Below are 20,542 nucleotides of genomic sequence, written 5' to 3'. Positions count from 1 at the left end.
AATAATAAAAAAGGTTAGCAGTTTTCAAACAACAAAAAAGTTGTGTATATACACTTCAGTCGGGTTGAGGTCTGGACATTGACTGGGCCGGTGCAACACCTTGATTCTTGTCTTCTTCAGCCATTCTGTTGTAGATTTGCTGGTGTGCTTGAGATCATTGTCCTGTTGCATGACATGGTCGACTCAGTGAGGGCAAGGTGCCCGGGTCCTGTGACTGCAAAACATGCCAAAAATCATCAACCCTCCACCAGCGTGATGGACAGTTGCTGTAAGGTATTTGTGCTGATATGCTGTATTTAGTTTTCGCCTAACTTGGTGCTGTGCATTATGGCCAAACATTTCCACTTTGCTCTCGTCTGTCCAAAGGGCATCGTTCCAGAAGTCTTGTGCTGCCATGTTCTTTTTAGAGAGAAGAGGCTTCCCTTCGAAACATGCCACACTTCTCCAGTCTTTTTCTGATTGTACTGCCATGAACTTTGACATTTCACATGTTACAGTTTTTCTCGATTGTTTACACACATTTTCTGAAAGCATGCCTCATATTCTCAGAACTCTACACACAAATCAAAAAAACACACACACAATGGGCAAAACCCCTCAATTCTCCTGCAAAATGAAACTTTACATTCAAAACAAAGTTATTTCTTCTCAAAATGGTATTTTGTTTTCAAATGACACACACAAACCATCATATGAACAGACATTTATAAGAACCAGTTGAACACTGATGTGCTCAATGTAAAACACTATGATGAATGGAAAACACTTCTCCATTCATCATAATGACTTAGGCCTTTTTTGTTCAGTGTTACACTTACTACAGACAGTATATACATATATACAGTATATACAAGTGTTTTGTCAAATATTTGAGAATATTGTTTTTATACTCAGAACACACAAATACACGGTAACAAATATATTTTATTTTTCCCACAAAAAAATTGTACACAGTGTACATCCCAACCAACACAAAGTTGTACATACAGTGGTCTACATACAAAACAACAGAAGAATTGACTGTATACAGTTACAGTAAAAAAAAATCCAATGTTGGCATCCATTGCCCCATTGAAGAGCTGACCTGTTGCCCTTTTATGCTAAAGCTCTGATTGCTAATTGTAAAACTGTGTGACGGGTGTTTGCCCATGTGAAGAGTCAGTGTGCATATTTGAATGGCAGTGTGTTCCTTGTGAAAACAAGAGGTTTTCTGCAATTGTGCCAAAAGCAGAGAATTGTGTGTAGTGTTTTGAAAAAAGTGTGTTTTAGAACTGCAATTTGAGTGTAAAGCAGGAATTGTGCTTGTAGTTTAGCAGAATTGGTTCAGGGGGTTGGTGAATGAGTTACACGTTGTGGTCATTGTGTCTCAAGTACCAGTATCTGTGTGTAAACAATTGAGAAAAACTGTAACTGAGGCCTGTAGAATCTAAGGTGTAGTTCTTGGGTGTTTTGTGATTCCTCTGAGCATTGCACAGTCTGACCTTGGGTCGAATTTGCTGGGACGTCCAGTCCTGGGAAGATTGGCAATAGTCTTCCTCACTGTAGAATGATGGACTTCAAATTGTTTGGGAATGGCCGTATAACCCTTCCCAGATTGATGGCAGCAAGATTTGCTTCTCTAAGATCATTGTTGATGTCTTTCCTCCTTGGTATTGTGTTAACACACACCTGAATGCTCCAGACTCCAAACTGCCAGAACTTCAGCTTTTATAGAGTTGGTCACACTTACTGATGATCAATTAATTTGATTAGCAGCGCCTGACTGTTACTTACCCTCTTCATTCCTATGGAAGCTGTATGTGTGCACTTAGTTTGTAGCCCATGGCTTTTCCATTTTGGCCTAGTTTTTGTTAAATAAATATTGACATGGTGTAATGTCACGTGTTGTTGTTCATCTGAGGTCGTATTTACCTAATTTTAAGACTTGCCAAGGACCAGATACATTTTTTTTTATGACCTGATACATAAAACCATAGAATTTTATAGTGCCCCCTTTCTTTTTCATATTTTATATATATATATATATATATATATATATATATATATATATATATATATATATATATATATATATATAGTACCAGTCAAAAGTTTGGAAACGTTACTATTTTTAATGTTTTTGAAAGAAGTCTCTTATGCTCATCAAGCCTGCAGTTAAAAAAAACAAACAAAAAAAACAGTAATATTATGAAATATTATTACAATTTAAAATAATGGTTCTCTTTTTTAATATACTTTAAAATGTAATTTATTTTTGTGATGCAAAGCTGAATTTTCATCAGCAAGTACTCCAGTCTTTGGTGTCTTATGATCCTTCAGAAATCATTCTAATATGATGATTTATGATCAATGTTGGAAACAGTTGTGCTGCTTAATATTTTTTTTTTATTACCTAAGATACTTTTTTCAGGATTATTTGATGAATAAAAAGTTAAAAAGAATTAAAAGTTAAAAAGAACTGTATTTATTTAGAATAGAAATCTTTTGTAACAATATGCACTACCATTCAAAAGTTTGGGAACAATAACTATTTTTTTTTAAAGAAATTAGTACTTTAATTCAACAAGGATGCGTTAAATTGATAAAAGGTGATGGTAACGATTTATATTGTTAAAAATGTTTTTATTTTGAATAAATGCTGTTTTTATGAATAAATGCTGTTAACATTTTACTCATCAATGAATCCTGAAAAAAGTATTCCAAAAAAATATATTAAACAGCACAACTGTTTCCATCATTGATAATAACTGAGTATCAAACTCATTTTCTGAAGGATCATAAGACACCAAAGACTGGAGTACTTGCTGATGAAAATTCAGCTTTGCATCACAAAAATAAATTACATTTTAAAATATACTAAAAAAGAGAACCATCATTTTAAATTGTAATATTTCATAATATTACTGTTTTTTTTTTACTGCAGGCTTGATGAGCATAAGAGACTTCTTTCAAAAACATTAAAAATAGTAATGTTTCCAAACTTTTGACTGGTACGATCGATAGATCGATAGATAGATAGATGGATAGATACACACACACACACACACTATATACACATATAAACTATATACACATGTATTTATCAACAGAGTACATTCCACAGAATCAGAAAAAAATATATATATTGTAGTCTCGAATTATGAAATTTTTATTTTGGGGTGGAATAACCCTTTCACGAAAATGAGGGAAACAATTAATAAACAAGCTGTATTTTTTTTCTTCCCATGTAATGTCCGGGGAAACATTTTTAAACGTACATTTAAAAATGCCCAAGAAATTTTTTAATCTGCCCATTATGTAACTGACATACTTCAAGAGGCTGGAAGTCTTTCTCAGTCTCAGTTTTTATTTTTGTCCCACTCCTTACAACAAAAGCACAAAGCCAGGTTATGTCAGATAGATGAACAATATTAATAGTAACCTGTACCTTCAAAACAAATGAAATTTGAGTAACTTATTTTACTTTCTGATATTTAGATTTTTGGAGATTTCTTTCTCCCACACACACTCAGCAATCAAAACTTCTGGTGTGTTGCTCGGTTGCACCGGGGCGCGTGGAAGATCAGGCCTCTATATTATATGCATATTTCGGTGATAGGGAGTGAATTTATTTATTTCTATCAGACAAACAGCACAGGCTTTAGGTTTCAAGTGAATTCAGAAATAACGCTCATCTATTAACACAACAGTTGTATTTTATTCAATCATCTTAAAAATAGGCAAATGACAAGTTATAAACCAGAAACATTTTAAGATGTTGTGTATACTAAACAATTACAAATGAATAAAACTGATGTTTTTTTGAAGCAGCAACCATGTTCAAAATCAAACTTGCTGTAGACTAGTTAAAACATTTAGCATGTTAAAATTACAATCAGACAAGTAGTTTTCAAGAAAACATGAGTTAAAAACAGCAGTCTTCCATCTAAATGTGCACTGATGAGACATAGTAAATAGTAGTGTTGCAAAATATATTACTTTTTTTTTCCTTCCCCAAACAAAGATAACGGATGATTTTACACCTCAAGCTTTGATTTATGTGCTCACTGCATTTCAGAATGCTTTCCAACGTCAAATCTGCATATACATTTTAAAGACCATAAAAACATCTGACATGAATAACTGAGACAGAAGGAAGAAGGACAAACAAGAGCACTGTGGGATCTGTATTCATTAGAGCTTCTACAACACAGCTGTACCTGAACATACTGCATGAGCCCATTGCGCTACAGTGTGTGTGTGTGTGTGTGTGTGTGTGTGTGTGTGTGTGTGTGTGTTACAGACTGAAGCCCGATACAGTGAGATGTTGTGCTGTGTTTCTCGCCTCAAAGTACGAGGTGTCTGTCTCATCATCGGGCTGAGGGATGAAGGGCATACTCTTATGATGAAGGTTTTCCCAGTCCACACCCTCAAAGAACGCATGATACTTCAGTTCTACAGAAAGACACAAAAACACATGAAAACATGCCAGTGTTGAACTTGAGATTAAGGTAGTTTTAAGAATTTGACATTAACAATTCTTGTTAGTAAGATTAACAAGGTTTAGATGCTAGTTCAAAATAATTCAATGAAAATAAATTTTGGCAAAAGTTCTTCTAACCCTAATTAATGGGAGTGTGTAGCTTTTCATTTCTTACACAACCATGTAGGAGACACATCATGGCCAAATTCCAGGATGACAATGTCAAGATTCATCAGACGCAAATTGTGAAAAAATTGTTGGGAGAGAGCATGACGAATTATTGTCACATGAAGTGGCATCTCTGAGTCCAGACCTTAAAGTCATTAAAAGTCTTCGGGATGTGCTGGAGGAGACTTTACAGAGTGCTGGACTCTTGCATTGTCAATACAAGATCTTGAGCAAAAACTGATAAACCTCTTCATGGAAATAAATGTTGTAATGTTATTTCCATCAAGAGGTACGTAAATTTTTGGTCAAGATCATATCACACCCATAGACATCAATCACTTCACTGAATACTTGTCGGCTAAGAACAAATTACTACCTTACAATCCGGATTTGAATATCAAGACATCGATGTCTGTCAAAAATAACGTGCAAAATACACAGTAGTATTTACGGGAAGAGAAAGTGCAAGCATTACCTGGAAAACCCACACTACCAGATGTTTAGAGTACATTATTGCTTTCCGAGAAGGAGAAAATGGCGGCCTGAGCGACTTCAACATGTCAGAGACGATAACATGCATAATACAAGTATAAATGTATTCTTTACTCGCTGAAACTGGATCGGAATGATCAGCGAACTGAGTGAAATCCTTCACACTGCATGCTAAAGAGAATAAACGCCAATCCAATTGAAAAACTTCAGTGGTTAGTGAACATTGTTTAACGTTTGTTGGTTTTGATGGAAGTTTTTTATGCCGTTTACATTTGATCACATGATTTTTTTTTTCATTCTATTGAATTAGCCACAAGTAAATGTTAAATGCTAAATTACTACTCATACATGTTACTTTATTTGTCATATCAAATGGTGGGGTAACGCAGCGCAGTTTTACAAGTTCAAAATCAATCATACTAAAAGTACATTTGAACGTACCCACAGCATATGCAAAAAGCTGACTTGTTTATGTATAACACATATTGTATTAAATTACACATAGACTTGTCCACCAGACTTGTTAAACAGCGTTAGGAAATGCCACACTGGCTACGTTTACATGCACAACTTTTGTTTCAATTGGACTGAATTCATTCCGATTGATGAATCTGAATGTAGTGTTTACATGAACGCTAAACGTGATCGGGTTGATGTGCGCATTTATATGCAACAAGCTTCAAATCGAAATAGATTTTTTGACATGTGCACACTGCACGAATATACATATACATACATATTTTAAACAGCAGGCTTAATATTTATCCATTTCTGGTCATAATTTGGAGACATGAGCACATGAACTGTGCAGCGTTATGCCGTGCTGCTTATATTGATCACGCAGTAAAAATGCCCAAAACCAGTCATCTGTGGATGAGAATCCGAAACGAGGACTGGTGGGACGTTGCCCTGCTTCACTTCACAGACGCAGTGAAAGGAGAATTTTAGAATGATGGGACACTCATTTATTTGACACTTTATTCAACAGAAGGAACAGCTCGTTCCATGCGCCATACGTCATCACGCTATATTAACGTCATTGCACATGCGGAGTCTTTTCAGTTTCGGTTTTCAATCCGATCAAGTGTTTACATGTCCTCTCGATCGGATTAGAAAAGGAATAAACCACCCCTTTTAATCCGATTGAAATTTAATTCGGATCGAGCTGAATCGGATCAATTAAGGTCTTACTTGAGGGCTTTTCAGTCCGATTGAGCCGTCCATCCGACTACTAATGGTTAATTTGGTTGCATGTAAATGTAGCCACAGATACTCAGAGAGATTCTGAGTCTCACTGTCTTCCCATGGTTTCTACAGCAGTAAACGTGGAAACCGAGGATAAAGCGGACATGAGGCCACTGGCAGGTGATGCAATGAGGGATGTTACACTGGATAAAATTGCTACATTCTCTGGATTTAAACATTATTGGAAACATTTGGGATAATATAAGTACACAAGTAAACAAAATATATAAAGTTTTCAGATATTTTAATGCACAAATCTTACATGTTGTGCCTTTGTGCTTATAGTCCCTCCCTCTAGTCATCCAATTTGACTCTTTTATGCTGATGTAATATTATAAACTTGACAGTATTCAAACTTTGATAAAAGAAATCACCTATCTTCTCAGTTGTTAAAAATATTAATTTGATATATAATATGATTCACCTTTAAAGCCAGCTCTCTTGTTTGGATCCATGGTGAGAAGAATCTCAATGGCATTTCTTGAATTCTGGGTCAACTCCTCGTCTCCATCTGGCCAGGGTATATCTGAACACATCGTTAAATGAAGAGCATGAAGATCAGAAACAGTCAACACAAGTCTCGTGGTTCTGAGGAAAAACAAACCAGGAGATCCATTTGTTGGATCCAGGAGTACATAACTTTTAGTTATTTAAAAAAAAAACCCTCTTTTCATCACCTTTGGTGTGTATTTATCATTGATCCTCTTACCTCTGTTGAGAATGTTCTGGAACACCAGCTGTGGAGTCTCATCATTGAAGGGCGGGATTCCTGTGAGAAACTCGAACAGACAGACACCTAACGCCCACCAATCCACCATGAAATCTGTTGGAGAACAACAAAACACACTTACGCACACTGTTTTATTAGAGCAAACATGCAACATGGCTCAAAATGTGTTAGAAATGTGACCACTGTTATAAAGAGGTGACAGTAGCAGGCTTGAGTTGATTTTTTTGGGGGAAAGGGAACAGCAGAACACAAAACCAGCTTGATATGAACACAAGTATCATGATAGCTAATGTTACATTACAAAACTGAATAACAATCAGTCAAAAAATAAATACCTTCAACACTGATAAACTTAAAGCCTAAAAGGTGAAGTTTCTTTGCCACTAGCAGCACTGTATAGAATTGTGAAAATAACTATTAAGAAAACAACTGCCCAGGGTGAGCTAGGTGGTTGCCAGAGTGTTGCTATGCAGTTGCTAGGGTGTTCTGGGTGGTCAAAAAGACCGAATCAAACGTGTCCACCATCTCAAATCTGTAGATTTGAATGGGTCTCTTTCTTCAATGCAAGTCTAAAGTTTCACCTGTTTTATTGTGAAAACTGTTTGTTTAGAAAAGTAATGGTAAAAGTAAATAGTAAGAGTAAAGCGGGTGGTGTTAGCTTTTTATGTGACTGACCATAGTTCTACGTGTTTTGCAATTAATGCAAAGAAAACCTTTTTGTTGCCATTTATACTTAGTGCAAATAGCCGCGGTCTGTCTTTTATGGCTCTGGGACGAACAGTGCAAGACTAATTGAATGCCAGAGTTTGTTCAAATTGAGAAACTCCAAGTATGCATGAGTTTTAACGCAAACAAAGCATATTTGTACAGCCGAATGCATAGCTTTTTAAACCATACCTCATTTGAAAGTATGCACGAACACATGAGGTCCACATGCTAAAAAATGTTTCATCTTTGTCCAATTGCTGAGCTATTTCTCGAAATTTATGACACACATTGTATGCATATCCTCGCATACAATGCAAAAACTAAAGTATACTTTGGGTTTAAAAAGTATATCTAAAGTATACATCAGTTTTTATGCATACACTAGGGTATTCGTACAGTGCGCAACAAATTTGGTCATCACCATTGTACACAAGTAGGCAGATGTGTTTCTGATTGTTCATACTCTGTAGACTCAGCTTGCTCATGAACTCATAATTGTTAATCGAAATAAATTTTGACTTGCAGCGACATCTCATCTCTTTTCTGATGACATGAGATCACAGCAATAGCAAACCAAACCATCCAATGATCCAATCAATTCCCCAACTGACAAAAACAAGTCCTGCCTTGCACTTTTTTCTTGTTCCGGATGAATACTCAATATTCAAGTGTTACAGGGCTTGAATTTTGCCGTGGGATTACGCGTATTGAGCATAATTTTACTCATTCCCGCAGATTTTGTGCTCACACATAAAGCCGCCTCTCAGTACTAAATTGAGTTATTTTTCACTACTTAATGCGCTTAAACAGTCAAATACACACAAAATGTTCTCAAAATGCCAGTCTTGTGAGTACTCACGTAAACACAGTCAGTTGTGTATTAAGTGAACGTAAACAGTTGTGAATGAAAAACCATGTGTAACAGTATAATGGATCCCTGCGTCAGGTCTTAAAGTGACAGAAGCCTACACCTGATGCCAAATTATGAGATAATATTAAAAATATCTATATGGCAGTTGTGGCCAGTGAAAATGCTCAGTGGCTAGTGGAAAACCACTTGCCACAGTAGCTGATGTCAAGCCCTGCTCATAAAATCTGGAGAGACGCAGCAGACTCTGGACAGAGATGAGAACTCTCTAAATGAGCAAGTGTTGAGCACCGTTTAAAGGATATACCTTTGGCTGTATCCATGTGCTAAGTTGTTGCATCAAAACTCTCCTTAAACCATACCAAAGACTTCCATTGCTAAGCTAAACAGGGAGTTCTGCTCCTAACTCACACCCTTGGTTGAAACATAAGTTGACACGGTCCACTCGAACAGAGCAATGTTTCGAAAGCTACACAAAGTTAGCGTTCACACTTTTCAGGAAGTCAAGCTACAAATGACTTTTACTTAAACTGGGATGCCAGAAAATATTTTAACATTGAAATTTTTAGTATAATGCCCCAGAATTCCCAAGCACCGTCATAACATCCCAACAGAGTTGAGACATTCAGCATTACTGAAGCATTAAGGGTAATGAATCAGGAGCTGCCAATCACAAAAGCTGCGACCCATAATGGAATTAGTCAGCCACGTCCTTATCTAATGCGGTAAAGGTAAGCTGCCCACACATGCACCAACATCTCCATGGCTTATGATCTCAACAGAATACTTTTTAGCATACTTACCATAACGCACAGACCCTGTAACTAAAACATAACATCTGTTAATGAAGCAAAGTAAAAGATTTGTCCCCACGTTATTTGTAAATGTACTGTGTAACAAAAATGAATTGTACAATTGTTATGTTGCACTGCAAAACCCTTATGCTGCTACTGAGGTGAGATATGGGTAAGGTTAGGAACGTTTGGTGATATTGTTAGGTTTAAGGATGGGTGAAGGGGTAAGGGAAGGTTCAACTGTTAATTACAGATGTAACTATAGAAATTAGTAACAAATCTATTACATGAAAGTATTTTTTAAAAATATAACTACATGTACAGTGTAAGTGCACTGTATCAAATGCTTAATTTAAAGACATGCATTCCACATTTTGAATTATATCATATTTCAGCATGGGACACCCTGCTCTCTCGGCCACTGTAAAATCCATAATGGTTGACAATTATAATTTAACGACTAATATTTGAGGCACATATCAGCACAAGATAAACACATCACATATTGATCACACAAACTCTTACCATGAGGTTTGCCTAATAAAAGTTCTGGTGCCAAGTAGTCAGGAGTTCCCAAAATAGGAGCCCCTTCTACACGTTCTGGACCTCTACGGACACTTTTGGGTGTTCTGTAGGGAGTTTGAGACACAATCATCTGCTGTGGAGTCTAGAAAAGAAAAAGAAAATATGACTATTTCATTTTAAATTATTTTAATTCCAACTCAAATCAGACTCCAAAAGGCTCCTCACCTGGTAAAGTGAGCTGCTCAGACTGGGCCTTTTCTTCTGAACTGGAGTCACTGCAGACTGGGCATTGTGGAAGGAGGTTGACGCAGACATCTCCATGGCATCCAAAGAGGCTAGGCTGAGATGCGACATACAAGAGCGGTTTATGGAGCTGCAGTAGCTCCTGAAAGCAACCACGTTCTTGGGTTTGAGGAAGCCAGGTGATTTGATCATACTGTCAGATAGCCCATGAGGATGGTCAAGAAGAGAACACTTAGATTCACCCCTATGTTGCTTTGAGCTGCTATGCTTTGGTGTCGCTATTGTGGGCCGAGCTGCCGGCGTGACTACGGAAATCTCGTTTTCATCCAGCTCCTCGAATGAGGACGACAAAGCCTCATGTTTGAAGTCTGTCGATTTTTGTGGCGTGTTAGCAACCAGTGACATCTCGTGGCCCGAGCTGTCCGAGTCTAAACTAAGGCTTCTTCTGATACTTCTGGCATCGCCAGGTGAGGTTGGGGAGCTCAAGTTGGTCTCTGCTTTAAGCAAAGCCATCCCCTCGCCTTGATCTTCGAGATCAGAGAATAGATTTTTGGCCACAGCTATGGGACTAGATTGCTTTGGGCCCATTCTCTCACTGTACTGTTGACATTTCGGTGCAGTTCTACCATCATCAAGCCCCACAACTGAGAAAATTCCTGTCAAGCCTGTGTTGGCCATTGAGTTGCCCTCAGGAATATGGAAGGACCTTTTGTACACGGCATTGTTTTTCTTGCAGTGGATCTCAGCCTGCTCTGGGCTTTTCTCTACTTCTTCAAACGCTCTCTTTACTGAGACTTTGGGCTCTATTGGCGGCTCTGGCTTCAAAAAACTGTTCCCAAATGACTGATGGGGAACAGCCTTACCCAGTGATGTGGCACTGTGCTTGGTTGCACTGAACTGGAGCCTTTTTGCAGAAATATCTGGTTTAATATTTCTGCTATTGTCCAGTTGGTTATTGAGCGGAGTCAAAACATTGCTGTGATCCTGAGCTCGTGCTGGAAACTTGTGCCTCCTCTCCACAGGTGTCAAGGGAATGTTTTTTGACATTCTATTGCCCTTTTCTCTTCCGTTTTCCTGAGGAAGGTTCTCGCCATCTAGTAAATTCTAGAATTGCAAGACATTGTCAGGTTGATTTTTTTATTATCATATACATGATAAATTGCACTTTATCGGTTTAAAAGTTTAGGGTCAATGTGTTTAAAAATAAAAATAAATAAAAAAAATAGTACTTTTTCTTAACAAGGAAACAACAAACTGATCAAGTGACTGAAGAGATTTATAATTTTACTTTCAAATAATGCTGTTATTTTGAACTTTATTTTCTTCAAAGAATCCTGAACATTTTTTATCATGGTTTTCAACATTGATAATAACAAAAAATGTTTCGTGAGCACCAAATTAGCATAGAATGATTTCTGAAGGATCATGTGACACTGAACTAATGACTGCTGAAAATTCAGCTTTGCTAACAGGAATAAATTACACTTTAAATAATTTTACACACTTTCAAATAGTAAACTGTTATTTTAAATTATTTCAATATTAATATTTAGGTTACAATTTATCTTACAGTATGCGTACTTCGTGTACTTACCCAAGAAATGTGATCTGTGATATCATATATAATATAAAATATAATAAAATACATAAAATAATTAGACTATTGTAATTTTAAAAATACTTTGTTATTTTTGTACTTTGTGATAATACAATAATTTAAGGATTTATTTTACATGCATTGCACACAATATATTGGTACCGTATTGTTATTAGTTTGATTAAATATTTAATTGTGCTGCACATTTACTCTATTTTTTAATACTTCGATTACGTTTTGCAAAAATTGCTCATTTGAAGTTAATATTTAAAAACACTTATTTCATAACACTTAAATTTAATGTTCAGATAATCTTAAAATGAATATCCATTTTTAATACAGTATATTATAATGTTGTGAAACCTAAATAACTGATTATAGTTTTTACTTTGTTACTTCTTATCTTATGCGGACAATATAATATTGATCAATGTGCTATGAACCAAAATCCCTTCAACAGTAATGCTGAAACAAACCTGCTCATCTTCCCACATTGGGCTGACACAGTCTTCAGAATCAGTAGTGGATGGTAACTGGCACGAGTGGGTGCTTCCAACACTCTCGAATCTCTTCCTGGATTTCATCAGCCTTGGTGTCAAACTCCTAGCCAGCAGGCCAGGACTGAACACACTGTTGGATCCTAAAGAATAGCTCATGTTAGGCTTTACATTATTCACTTACAGCAAAAACAAAATGACAAATGTCTTTCTCAATAACACTAATGACACACTCCGTATGAACATTATTCTGACACGTACCTAAAGCTCGAATTGTGCCTACTGGGGATTTCAGGTACTCTGCCCGTCTCTTCAGCAGAGGTGAACACAGAGAAGCATTCCTCTGCTTGAGTTTCCCACAGGATCTGGGACTGCCAAACACTGTGCTGCTGTGACGCTTGCCCTCTGTCACCGGGGTATTCTGCCATTTCAAGTCAAAAATGTAATGTATTATTCAAGCTGTTTCAAACATGCATAACATACATATATATAAATAAAAAGGCTCAAAAATAAGAATGATCGATGGCCCGGGCAAGTTAACGGATCGTCACTTTATCTATAAGGCTAGTACTGTCATCAGGTTTATGCTTTTTTATATATCTCGCAAAGATTTTTTTGTGTTGCAAACTTGCTGTGATTGTTGAGTAACAGAAGATCATAGATATTTACTTTCAAAGGGCTGCACGTTCTTTATATTCAGTCTGTGCTACTTTTTGTAACATACACATGCAGATGGCTGTTGCATCTCACTGCTATTTTCAATATCTTGTGGTGTGAACGTTGTATTAAGACAGCGTGAAGTTTTAAAAATGTACCAAGATCCCGCAGTTCTGTTGCACTTCATCAAGCCGTTTTTAAATAAGCTCACGTGAACCCTAATCATACAGTTCCTTCAAACCAACTAGTTTAGACAATTCAACTACTAAGTGCTTTTAAAACTATTTACAGCACCATTGAAAGTTTGGGGTTATTTGATCAACAGTACAAAAAAAACTAAAATAATCTACATTTAAAAAAGAAATCAATAGTACATTAAACATTTTTTTTTACAATTTAAAATTACTATTTTCTATATTTTAATATATTTTAAATTTGAATTTATTCCTGTGATGAAAGCTGAATTTCAGCATCATTACTCCAAGTCTTTAGTGTTACATGATCCTTCAGAAATCAATCTAATATCTGGTTTCCCACTCTTTCATTAACACCAGATTCAAGGACTTTAAAAGCACCATTTATTTTATATCAAGCACAATAAAGACAATAAAGTTGAGTTTGTTACTGCCAAACTGGACAGTATTAAAGACGTACTGTACCAGTGTCTATCATTACTGCAGTCATATTAAGGGTAATAGAAAGGTACGGCAAATTTAAGGAGCATATATGACCTTTTTAAAATCCACTGAGGAGAGAGGGCTGGTAGAATGTACGAGAGAGAGAGTGAGTTAGGTCTAAATGAAATTATATAGATAAGGTAATTGTTAGGCATTAAAAAAAATGTGTTAATCACCTATGCTGCAGTTTTGTAAACTAATAAACTAAGGTTTATACATGCCGATTTCAAACACTGTCAAAGTTAAAAAATTCAGTTTCAAAGTGTTAGCGTAGCCCTTTTGTTTTTTCAAATAGTAAGGCGTGTCCAACACCAGGTAAAGTACTTAAAGGGTTAGTTCACCCAAAAATGAAAATTCTGTCAGTAATTACTCACCCTCATATTGTTCCAACCGCGTAAGACCTTCGTTCATCTTCGGAACACAAATTAAGATATTTTTGATGAAATCTGAGCCATGTCTGAATCCTCCATAGGCTGCTATGTGACCGAAACTTGCTGGCCCAGAAAAGTTATTAAAGAGATCGTTAATATAGTCCAAGTGACTCCAGTGGCTCAATCTTAAGTATATCAAGCGACGAGAATACTTTTTGTGCGCAAAAACAAACAAAAATAACGACTTTATTCCACTATTCATTTCCTTCTCTCTGGACCTCTAGTTGGTTCGCGTAGTGTTTTTGCGCAGCGCGTCTGTGTACACGTCGGCTCACTATTGGCCGACGCCGGTCATGTGGGTGATGCGTGATGACGTGCAACACAGACGCGCAGCGCAAAAACACTACGAGGCCCAGAGAGAAGGAAATGAAAAGTGGAATAAAGTCGTTATTTTTGTTTGTTTTTGCGCACAAAAAGTATTCTCGTCGCTTGATATACTTAAGATTGAGCCACTGGAGTCACTTTGACTATATTAACGATCTCTTTAATAACTTTTCTGGGCCAGCAGGTTTCGGTCCCTCTGAAAGCCTATGGAGGATTCAGACATGGCTCAGATTTCATCAAAAATATCTTAATTTGTGTTCCGAAGATGAACGAAGGTCTTACGCGGTTGGAACAATATGAGGGCGAGTAATTACTGACAGAATTTTCATTTTTGGGTGAACTAACCCTTTAAACAGTGTAAGCAAGAACTAGGAGAACCAGTGAAGCAGCTCAAGGAGCATGTAAGTGTTCTTCTTTCTTCAAACCTGGATTTACTAGGTGGAAAGGCTATTTAAAATATGAACAACAGAACTGTGAGGGGAAAAAAACACCTTATTGTTGAACCATATAAAATACAAATGATATGAATCTGCAAATCTACTCACGAGACCAAGAGAGCTTATCAGTGACAGAACTTGACCAGGTGTTCTGAAATAATCTTTTTTAGGTTTCACTAAAGAGGGTGTGTTTAAAATGTCCATCAGGTTTAGTTCTGGATAGTGGGAAAGGAAAAAGTTGTTAATATCACAATAAAGACTATATTTTAGCATTTTGGTTGTTTAAAAACAATAAATAATAATTTGAAAAACAACAACATACCCCTGTCAAGTTTCACCTTGGAGAGGCCAAAGTCTGTGAGCTTAATGTGACCCTCATTCGAGATGAGCATGTTGTCGGGTTTTAAGTCCCTGAATCAAATGACAAAAAAGTCAGTTAGTTTGACAAACAAAACACTAAATGACTCAAATTCCCCAGTTTCAAATGACAGAAATACCTGTGAATAATGCTGTGTCTGTGAAGGTAATCGAGAGCGAGCGAGACCTCAGAGATGTATTTCAGAGACATGTCCTCATCAAAGTACCCATAAATATGAAGAAGTGATTTCACATCTCCTCCAATCAGATACTCCATCACCTATGAGAGTATCAAACATAGCTGAACCAGTTAAAATGTCACATTAATGCTGAAATAAATGCGGAGGTGAACTTCATAAATACATTTTTGACATTATTTTTTATTAAAACTCAACATTTTCTACCTCAGTTATTTTTTTAAAATGTAACCTGTACACGTTTTCATGAGATTCACCCTTATACGTACCAGATATACTTTGGTTGAGGTTTGAAGAGAGTAAAACAGGTGCACAATGAAAGGACTTTTACTGAGAGCCAGAGCATCTCTCTCAGCTTTCATCTGATCGGTCATGTTCTTATCCACCATGTCTGCTTTCTTCACCACCTGCCAGACAACAGCAGCATTTTGATAGTCAATGCAAACAATTTCAAAATGGTGAAAACAAATAAAAAATGTTAACTTATAACGTTAATAGATAATCACCATTTTCCCCAGTTGATTGAATACATAAATAATAGCAAATATTGATGCCATCGAGTTAAAGATCAATATAAAGATCTTGTTTTTATATTGCAGTATTTCTTATAAATTATTTAAACGTTCACTTTTTTATAAAGTAATGTCCCCTCATGATCTACAATCAAAATAACTTCCCTCCCTCTTGCAGGATCTCTTGGTTAAATAGCGAGTGTGAAAACTTCCTTAATTTCTTCTCTGACAAAATTAACACCACTCGAACCCAAGCTTTTACCTCGTACCTGATTTTCCCTATTTTCCCTTTAGACATGCAAGGAAATCAACTAGAATCCACCTTTTCTCCTCACGATATTCTTCCTTCTCGTTTCTTAAAACAGGCCTTCGACATTGTTGACTCAGATATTCTGCGCATTATTAATAATTGTCTCGCGACCACTTAAAATACATTTTCATTTTGATAAATAAATACCCACTTAACCGAATATAACAAAATGCTCATAATAAATATGAATTATATTCTATCTTATATAGAATAATAAATAACAAACATGACTACACATCTGTATACCTTGACTGCATAGAGTTTGGAGTTGCATGTCTTTCTGGCCAGGTAAACTTTCCCAAAGGCTCCTCGACTGATGGGTTTGACCAGCACAAAGTCCTCGATGGAGGGAGCTTTCACTGCGCTGCTTGAGCCTTCAGATGAAGATCCATGAGCCTCCATCTCTGCCGTCGCTTCAAATATCAATTTAATCCAACTAACGTTAGACCACTTGTCTTGTAGTCAGATGCCTCATTCACACGAGACGCATAAAAACAAAAAAGCTTCATGCATTCAACTGTAATAGTTTGAATAAGACAGTCCTGCGTTCAGTCCACCGCATCCATTCTCACTGTTGACAAGCGCGACGAGTTTGTTTTGAAATTTGAAATGTGCCACATATATTTGGGTCCTAAACCGCGGTTGTTTAGCCGCCCAAAAGTGTTAAAACAATAAATAGTCAACTGAAAAAAAAAAGAATGTTTATGTTTATTCACGATTGTATAAAAGCTGATATTTATTGTATAAATGTGATACTAATTTGAATCTTACACAAGTAAATTACGGTTACATTTCTGCAAAACGAGTCAGGCAAAGCTTTTGGCTACTTTGCGGGTCTTTAACTGTACAGAAGAACGGAAGAAGAGAAGGCGCCCTCTGCTGGCCAGAACACACACAGTAGCGACAGAATAAACCCCTGGTTTAGTAATCTCATCTTTTTTTTTTTTTTTTGAGACGTGTATATACAAAAATAGAGTTTTTTAAATTCCAGATATTTTGGGAATTGGCCCACAAATGTCATAAACTGAAGCACAAACGAAAAACGATCCTTCATGCAGTAATCAAACACTGATTGGTCCATCTTAACTGAGGTAACAGGTTCTACGTCACATCTATGTGTTCTGCTGCAGCAGCGTTAAATAATTTACCAGAACAATAACACTGACAGACTTTAATTTATAACGTATGAGCTTGTTATTATATCTAACTTAATTGGATCTTTTTAAAATCTTATATGTGGCTTTCAGCAAATATTGACACTGACAGACTTTAAAAATAACTTATGAGCTGGTTAACCATAAAAATTATTATATCTAATGGGATCTTTTAAAAATCGTATATGTGGCTTTCAGCAAATATTGGATAAACAACGTTATTATTGTTCATTTACCCAACATCCAGCCACACAAGACATGCAATCTACCTGAGGGAAGGCGCGAGGAAAAGGGAAGGCGTCTTTCGGCCTTTATGCTGTTAAATAGAGGAAAACCTTTTACATCTCTAAGTTAAAATGTAAATGAAATGTTATGAAAAATGCATTTTCATTGCACCTCCGGTGGGCAATTTATTTCTTAACCAGCGCTGGTTTTCATAGGCGTTAAAAGCTGAATATTAATATTCAACATCTAAAGTCCATTTTTTAATCAATACATTATAGCGGAAATAATAGTTTAAAAAGCTGAACCCTACACTCTGTCTGCGCAGAGAGCATCCCAAGCCACTAAACTTACGGAAAGTTTTCAGTCTGGGAAACAGTTTCTCAAAGATGCGCAACGATTTATAGATTTATTTGGAACTACGTTGGCGATATATAGAGCAAAATGTAAGTCATGTTATATTTTCGACTTGTTTATTTAATTGTATAAACTCAACGTCCTGCTGATGTTCGGGACAGCGCTCTTCCTCTTCTGGTATGTTGGTTAACTAGGCTATTGTTATTAATAGAGAAAAAACAATGAACAGCAACCTTTTGTGAATTGTATTCTGTTTCAGAAATGGGCTTTTATTGTAATATCTGTTGATTAAGTTTGGTTGAGTGGTCTGTGCTTAAATAATAAAATGTATGCCAGCTTCACTTGCTCCCTTTAATGCACCAGCTGCAAATGCTAAAAATAAATAATAAACAGCGCTAGATTTTGTATCAGCAATCATGAAAAAGGTAAGTCAGTCTTTGTTTGTATTGCATGTTCACCTTTAATACACCGACACAGACTCGTGTGGCCGACTGTGATATCAACTCGTGTGTTCGACTGTGACGTCGCAACTCGTGTGTTCGACTGTTACGTCATAATGATCGTGAGTATAAACAGTGCAGCGGATTTATTCTTCTTGTAGCGAGTCAGCGATTGTGTGAGTATGCTTTTTACACAGGGTTTGGGGATCTGAATTTTAATCTTTTCATAATTTGCAGAAGAATCTGCATAAACTTTGGAATGTCTTTAGACATTATTTAGATAATGGCATGGTACGCTACACTGGTGATTTGTGTGGAAATGAGAGGATGATATGTGAATCAATAATGATCAAATCTTTATATATATATATATATATATATATATATATATATATATATATATATATATATATATATATATATATATATATAATTGTTGTTAATTTATATTTTATTTACATAACGATAGCAGATCTGATGACACACTGAATTGATACTGAAAGCTTGTTGGCCTTAAGCTGATTCGTGTAATCAATCAAATATTTCTCACAACCGGGCATAATAAGAAATTACTATATTTACATTATGTGCATCTGAGTTATGCACATAGTGTGGAAATTGATAAAAATAACAATTAACTTTTTAGCTTCATTGTTCATTTTAAATGCGTTTTTAAGGAGGTCGAACATAAAAATTGGGCTCCCTCCGTGGAACTTTACATGACAAAAATTGCAGAATGCGGACGACATAAGTTTACATTGGGTTTAAGACAACAAGTTTTTAGGTTCTTGTACTGTATGTTTACTCAAATCATCTCTTCCCTTTCTCTTTCTTTCATAGTGTTTCACAGATATAAGTTGCAAAATGTATTGTTCACTTCTAGTTCATTTTCGAGTATGTCAACCATGCCCACCATTTTTGAGAGTGCAGAGCAGTCCTCATCTACTGAATTGTCAGATGAGCTCACTACGGCCCTTGCTGCGGGGCGCTGGTGGGCGATAATGGAGGTTTCAGACCCCATATCTGAGTATGAGGACCTCATCACAGACCAGTGGTGGGAAACAGTGGAGGAAGGAGAACCATCATGCCCCACATCCCTGGTCTTCAGTGAGGCATCTGAGAAGGCTCATTCCCAGCACTCCGGCTTCTCAGATGGGAAATACTGTATGAGGAGGGAGAACTGAAGACCACGAGGCAGTGGAGGCAGCAGAACTCTCTCAGTGCTAAAAAAGAGGATCTCACCTCATCCCTGGTCTTCAGTGATGCATCGGAGAAAGCTCAACACTCAAGTTTCTCTGATACAACAAGGGCCATGGACCAGAGGAGAAGCTGGAGGCAGAAAAAGCCACAGATATCACCTGTGCCTGCTGAGTCCCCAAAGGAAGCACCTGTGCCTATAGGGTCCCAAAACAGAGGAAAACTCAGGATCCCTGAACATTTGACTAAACATCTGAAAAAGGCCGCTTTAGAAACACCCATCCAGTCTCTACCACCACCAGTGGCTGCCTCAAAGGTGCTCACATGCTCCTCACATGGAGCAACAATGCCAGACAAGATCTCAGAGTGGAGAGATCGTAAAAACCCTGAGCTGCTGAGGCAGCATTTGCACAATGCACCAGTGCTTGAGTCTTCCGCAAACCTCAGGATCCCTAAGCAGCAGAGGGAGAAGAATATCCAAAAGGAAGCACCTGTGCCTATAGGGTCCCAAAAAAGAGGAAAACTCAGGATCCCAGACCATTTAACTAAACATCTGAAAAAGGCCGCTTTAGAAACACCCATACCCATCCAGTCTCTACCACCACCAGTGGCTGCCTCAAAGGTGCTCACACGCTCCTCACATGGAGCAACAATGCCAGACAAGATCTCCGAGAGGAGAGATCCTAAAAACCCTGAGCTGCTGAGGCAGAAGAATATCCAAAAGGGAGTGTCTGTGCCTGCCAAGACCCCACAGAGAACGCTTGCTCCACCGTGTTCCCCACAGCGACCACCCAGTTCTCCCGAGGGAGCACCCATGTCCAGATGGAGTAAGAGTCAATGAAGCACAGGAGCTTCTGTAAGTCCCTTATATCTCTTGTTTTTTTTTACTTATTTTTACAATGTATTCAAACAAGTAAACACTGCCTTTAATTATATGCTAC

General features: G+C 37.0%; 1 protein-coding gene across 3 annotated transcripts; it reads right to left on the bottom strand.

Annotated features, from left to right (window-relative positions):
• Positions 1-3,679: 3,679 nt before the first annotated feature.
• mastl (microtubule associated serine/threonine kinase-like) lies at positions 3,680-17,085 on the bottom strand. Of its 3 annotated transcripts, XM_081352428.1 has the most exons (13): positions 16,478-16,648; positions 15,679-15,816; positions 15,353-15,492; positions 15,178-15,266; positions 14,964-15,070; positions 12,591-12,750; positions 12,309-12,472; positions 10,218-11,339; positions 9,993-10,134; positions 9,477-9,497; positions 7,077-7,190; positions 6,792-6,893; positions 3,680-4,434 (listed from the first exon to the last, which is right to left on the bottom strand). In XM_081352428.1, the coding sequence occupies exons 1-13, from the start codon at positions 16,631-16,633 to the stop codon at positions 4,277-4,279; spliced, it is 2,613 nt and encodes an 870-aa protein (XP_081208554.1). In that variant the 5' UTR covers positions 16,634-16,648; the 3' UTR covers positions 3,680-4,276. The 3 variants fall into 3 exon arrangements, 2 of the variants coding, with proteins under 2 accessions (XP_081208554.1, XP_081208555.1); XM_081352429.1 differs by lacking the exon at positions 9,477-9,497 and having other exon boundaries at positions 16,478-17,085; XR_014029169.1 differs by lacking the exon at positions 9,477-9,497 and having other exon boundaries at positions 3,681-4,434; positions 6,792-6,955; positions 16,478-16,816.
• Between the last annotated feature and the right edge of the window lie 3,457 nt (positions 17,086-20,542).

This window comes from Scardinius erythrophthalmus, assembly GCF_964197995.2.
Source record: "Scardinius erythrophthalmus genome assembly, chromosome: 22".
In the NCBI taxonomy this organism is placed as follows: Eukaryota; Metazoa; Chordata; class Actinopteri; order Cypriniformes; family Leuciscidae; genus Scardinius; species Scardinius erythrophthalmus.
The sequence above is the reverse complement of the archived record's forward strand: the minus strand, read 5'-3'. Positions and strand labels throughout refer to the sequence as shown.

Coding starts and splice junctions, on each gene's coding strand:
- mastl (XM_081352428.1), bottom strand. CDS start 16,633: ATGGAGGCTCATGGATCTTCATCTGAAGGCTCAAGCAGCGCAGTGAAA. Junction 7,191..9,476: donor TACAGGGTCTGTGCGTTATG/GTAAGTATGCTA, acceptor GTTCTCCAACAG/ATTTCATGGTGGATTGGTGG. Junction 6,894..7,076: donor CCAGAACATTCTCAACAGAG/GTAAGAGGATCA, acceptor CGATGTGTTCAG/ATATACCCTGGCCAGATGGA.